This window comes from Humulus lupulus, chromosome 5, assembly GCF_963169125.1.
Source record: "Humulus lupulus chromosome 5, drHumLupu1.1, whole genome shotgun sequence".
In the NCBI taxonomy this organism is placed as follows: domain Eukaryota; kingdom Viridiplantae; phylum Streptophyta; class Magnoliopsida; order Rosales; family Cannabaceae; genus Humulus; species Humulus lupulus.
In genome coordinates, this window is record NC_084797.1 from 16,388,632 (window position 1) to 16,393,439 (window position 4,808).

At 37.1% G+C, this 4,808-nt stretch overlaps 1 protein-coding gene across 1 annotated transcript; it reads right to left on the reverse strand.

The window, feature by feature from the left end:
- Nucleotides 1-223: 223 nt before the first annotated feature.
- On the reverse strand, nucleotides 224-1,889 carry LOC133780283 (uncharacterized). Its single transcript, XM_062220115.1, has 4 exons — nucleotides 1,655-1,889; nucleotides 1,229-1,531; nucleotides 709-1,140; nucleotides 224-628 (listed from the first exon to the last, which is right to left on the reverse strand). Exons 1-4 carry the CDS (start codon nucleotides 1,730-1,732, stop codon nucleotides 608-610), a joined length of 834 nt encoding a protein of 277 aa, XP_062076099.1. The 5' UTR covers nucleotides 1,733-1,889; the 3' UTR covers nucleotides 224-607.
- Nucleotides 1,890-4,808: the final 2,919 nt, after the last annotated feature.

The following is a 4,808-nucleotide window of genomic DNA, read 5'->3' on the forward strand; positions in this document are numbered from 1 at the left end:
TACCTGATGCAACAATGTTTGAAACCGAACCAATTGCTAATTGGCATGCTCGGCCCTGCGTAAGAAACATATTATATACAAATAATCATGTTGAAGCAGTAAAGAAATTTATTTGGTTTCAGAATATTCAAGAAAGTTTAATTACCTCTTGCAAAAGCGTTTGTAGTGCAACAAAGTGGTGTTCTGCTTGAGGCACTACTAGGTCTGGAGTATAGTAGGACGCCTGCGCTGGTGGCACTGGTGGGTCGGGCACATAGTATGATGATGGCGCTGGTGGGACTCCAACGTTAGATCCTGACCCGCTCTGTTGGGCCAATAATTTTCTCAAGAGTTCATCTTGTTGCTGAAGGCACTCTTCTAGGCGTTGTGCTTGTTGACGATGCTCTTCTTCTTGTTTTCGAAATCTTTCTTCAAATTCCTTTCTAATGTCGTCATTCGAAGAAGAGGCTTTTGATTTATTTCTCGTTGAGGTAGGTGTTGGAGTATTCCAGTATACTGAGCGGGACACACCGTGTCCTCCAGCCCTAACACATCCTCGAGGCTCAGGAGTGCCCAACGCCCTCGTCAGCACATCATCAGGGCCATCAGGTGCCCATTTACCCTCAGCTTAGAGTTGCCGGTAATGATCCTGTGAAACAATATTCACAGAAAGTTATATATATAAGCTAATAATTTGACATATCAACATTATTAAATATTAGCACTTACAATATTTTTTTGAATCTCAGAGGCCTCTCCAATTAGCTCTCCTTTTGCATTCCGACGACCCATGCTCCATAAGTCTGCCCTATCAAGTTCAGTCAGACTTTTCCCACTTTGTTCCATTAACATCTCTTCAATACGCACATAGCCTCCTGTAGAGAGGTTGTGATTGTATTTATTCAGTGCTCGATAATTTTGCATCTCCTCTCTTTTTCTTTGCCACTCGGGAGTTAATCTTGAGTTCACAAACGTTAACCATTTATACAGAGTTATGACATTCTCAAATCCAAATGGCAAAGCTGGCGGGAACTCATTTGGGTATTTTTTCAAAGCGTCGTAAACGTGTACCCTAGTAAGATTAGTCTTCCAATTTCGGAAGTACTTTCCCGCATCCTTCAACATCTGTTGCTTTTGTTTGGGGTCCAAATCATAAGTTTTCTACAAGTTTGAAAGTAATAAGAAGCATATTATCAAAATAATATATATTTTAAAAACATTAAATGAAATATAATTAATAAAAATATACCTTCATTGTGTCCCATATTTTATTTTTATCCACCACACTAACATCTTTCCAACTGTTAATGCTGATGGACACAGTTGCTCGAACAACTGATCCAAGCTGTGATGAAACATTACTTCTAGATCCACCCACTAGTTGACCATACTCATTGTATTCAACAGGAGTAAGATGTCCTTCACTCCTTTTTTTGGTGTTTCTAGACATCCATGTACGTCCTCTCACAGATTTATTTTCTTGCTCCACTGATTGAGAATTAGGGCGTTGCTCTCCCTCAGCAGAACTACCACCAAAAGGATCAACCTCCATCTGTGAAACATAAATATCATTATTATAACAATTTTGGACACTCATAATCAAAAGATGAAACACATTGTGATAACAACTAAGAATTTCACATATCATAAACATATGAAACCTATTAAATGGTACCTCAAGACCCATTATCATCAACCCACAATCCTTCACCATTTTCACGGAAACAAATACAATCATCATCAACTTCGTCATTATCTTCTATTGCGGTGAATGTGACAAGTTCTTCTTCGAGAGGTATATCATGTAAATCACCATCTTTAATGTTCCATTCTCTTGTTTGCGTTGGAAGAACAATTGACCATTGGTTGTCTGAAGGATCATTCACATAAAATACTTGTTTCGCTTGTGAAGCTAATATAAATCGATCAGATTTGTGCCCAATTTAATTTAGATTAACTAATGTGAAACCAAAATCTTCATATATTATGCCGCTGTCACTTTTCACCCAATCACAAAAGAAAACAGGTACTCGAGGTGTGATATAATCTAACTCCCAAATTTCATTAACTACTCCATAAAAAGTCATATCACATTCAACTGGATTTTTATCTTTTGCACTAGAGACTTGCACAGTTTTAGCAACAAGGCTAACACCACTGTTTTGTGTGTTTCTGTTGTTATCGCGCTCCCTAGTGTTAAATAGAGTACCATTAATCATGTATGATGAAAACTTGATGACATTAACTGAATGTCCTCGAGAAATCCACTTAACAATGTCTGAAACCTTATTTGATGTGTTTTGTAATTCTGACACAACCTATCAAATCAACATACCAAAAACAACCAAAAATGTCATCTTGTAATTAAGTACTAATTAATGACAACTTTCAATAATCAACACAATTTACTTTTTGTTCTATCCAACTACTAAAAGTTCGATAATGTTCATCTTGTAACCATTTTGAGTTCCTTGACTTGGATGGAAATTTGGTCTTTATCCAATTAAAATGTTCCCTTCAATTATAAATATGCTGTTAAACAATTGAATATACGAAATTACACAACTTAAACTTAATGTATTATATGAATATAACTCACTCGATATAAGGTTGAATTTCATTTATATTCTGCAACACAAAACGATGCGCTTCATCTAGAAGATCTCGACTTACTGTGCATACAACGCTACCACGACGACTCTGAATCTCAACATTTTCAACATCATTTAACCCAATTTTCTGTACACCAGTCATGTATTCAGAACAAAATTCAACTGCCTCTTCTGCAATATAACATTCGACGATGCATCCTTCCGGCCGACTTCTATTCCTAACATACCCCTTAAGAATCTTCATATATCGCTCAAATGGATACATCCATCTTAAATAAACTGGACCACAATATCTTAGTTCTCTAACCAAGTGAACTGTCAAATGGATCATTATATCAAAAAATGTCGGCGGGAAATATTTCTCCAACTCACACAATACCTCAACAATTTCATCTCTTAACTTAGGTAACTTTAGCGGATCAATCACCTTACAACACAGTGACTTGAAAAACAAGCATAACCTTGTGATTACATCTCGAACTCTCCTAGGCAACACAGATCGAATGGCCACTGGTAGCAAATGTTGCATTAGAATATGACAATCGTGAGATTTCATGCCAGTCAGAATACAACTTTTCATGTCTACCAATGACCTTATATTTGAGGAATATCCGTCTGGAACTTTTATATTAAACAAACATCTACAAATTTTCATTCTTTCCTCTTTAGTAAGAGTGTAAGCTGCAGGAGGTAAATATGTTCGTCTCTTATCTGGTTTTGGAGTCAATTCATCCCTTATACCCATTGCAACCAAGTCTTGTCTAGCCTTAATTCCATCCTTAGTTTTCCCAGAAATATTCAACAAAGTGCCAATCAAACTATCACATACATTTTTCTCTATGTGCATAACATCTAAATTATGACGTATAAGTAAGAAAGGCCAATATTCAAGTTCGAAGAAAACAGATTTCTTTTTATAACACCCTTTTGGCTCCTCCACAACCTTGGCCTTGCGACTACGTTTCATCTTTGTAGGTGTACGAACTTTGGGCTTCCCTAACTTGAACACAATTTTAGACATCTTCTCAAGTACTTGGATCCCATTCAATGGCTCAGGAGCCTCTTCAAACTCTTGTTTACCATTGAATGCCTTCTTCCAAGTCCGAAGTTTATGCGTATTAGGCAAGAACTTCCTATGTCCCATATAACATATTTTTCGAGAGTGTTTCAAGTATTCAGAACATGTTTTTTCTTGACAAACGGGGCAATCTTTATATCCTTTCACGTTAAACCCAGATAAATTTCTATAAGCAGGAAAGTCATTAATTGTCCACAATAAGACCGCTCTAAGATTAAATTCTTCCTGCCTATATGCATCATAAACCTTAACCCCTTCATCCCACAAAGTTTTCAAGTCATCTATAAGAGGAGCTAGATAGACGTCAATATCATTACCAGGTTGTTTAGGTCCTGATATCAACGAGGTCAAAATCGTAAACTTTCTCTTCATACACAACCATGGGAGTAGATTGTAAATAACAAGCATAACAGGCCAACAACTATACTTACTGCTAAGGGATGCGTGTGGATTAAACCCGTCAGTCGAAAGACCTAGACGAATATTACGAGATTCATTTCCAAAAGAAGGCCACTTCAAATCAACTCTCTTCCAAGCAAGGGTGTCAGCTGGATGTCTTAATTTACCATCCTTTATTCTTTCATTAGCATGCCACGACAAACTTTTAGCATGTTCGGCATTTCTAAACAATCGGATGAAACGAGGAATTGGCGGAAGGTACCACAAAACTTTGGCAGGTACTCCTTCCTTGACATCGTCACCATTTCTTTTCTTTTGCCATCGTGACTCACAACAAGTAGGACACGATTTTGCGTCTGCAAAACTATTTCGATACAATATGCAATCATTAGGACATGCATGAATTTTTTTGTACTGCATGCCTAATGAGCATAACGTCTTCTTTGCCTCATAAAATGAAATTGGAATTTCATTAACTTCAGGCAATAACTCCTTCAAGAAACCAAATAACTCAGTAATGCTTTTATCACTCCAGCCATGTTTAGCTTTTAGATAGTACAACCTAAGAAGCGCAGATAATTTTGTAAATCTTGTACAACAAGGGTAAATTGGTTTCTCGGCATCATTAAGGAGTGTCTCAAACTTATTTGGGTCTACTCCTGATCCATAATGTGCGTCGTCAATCATTTCATCTAATGGATCCCAGTTCTCCTCCACTATATTCCTCCTCACTCCTTTTG

Bases quoted from the DNA above. Each gene is read 5' to 3' on its own strand.
- LOC133780283 (XM_062220115.1), bottom strand. From the start codon at position 1,732: ATGACGAAGTTGATGATGATTGTATTTGTTTCCGTGAAAATGGTGAAG. The intron at 1,532-1,654 runs GTACCATTTAAT...TATGTTTCACAG, and splicing joins TGATGATAATGGGTCTTGAG to ATGGAGGTTGATCCTTTTGG. The intron at 629-708 runs GTAAGTGCTAAT...ATTGTTTCACAG, and splicing joins CTGAGATTCAAAAAAATATT to GATCATTACCGGCAACTCTA.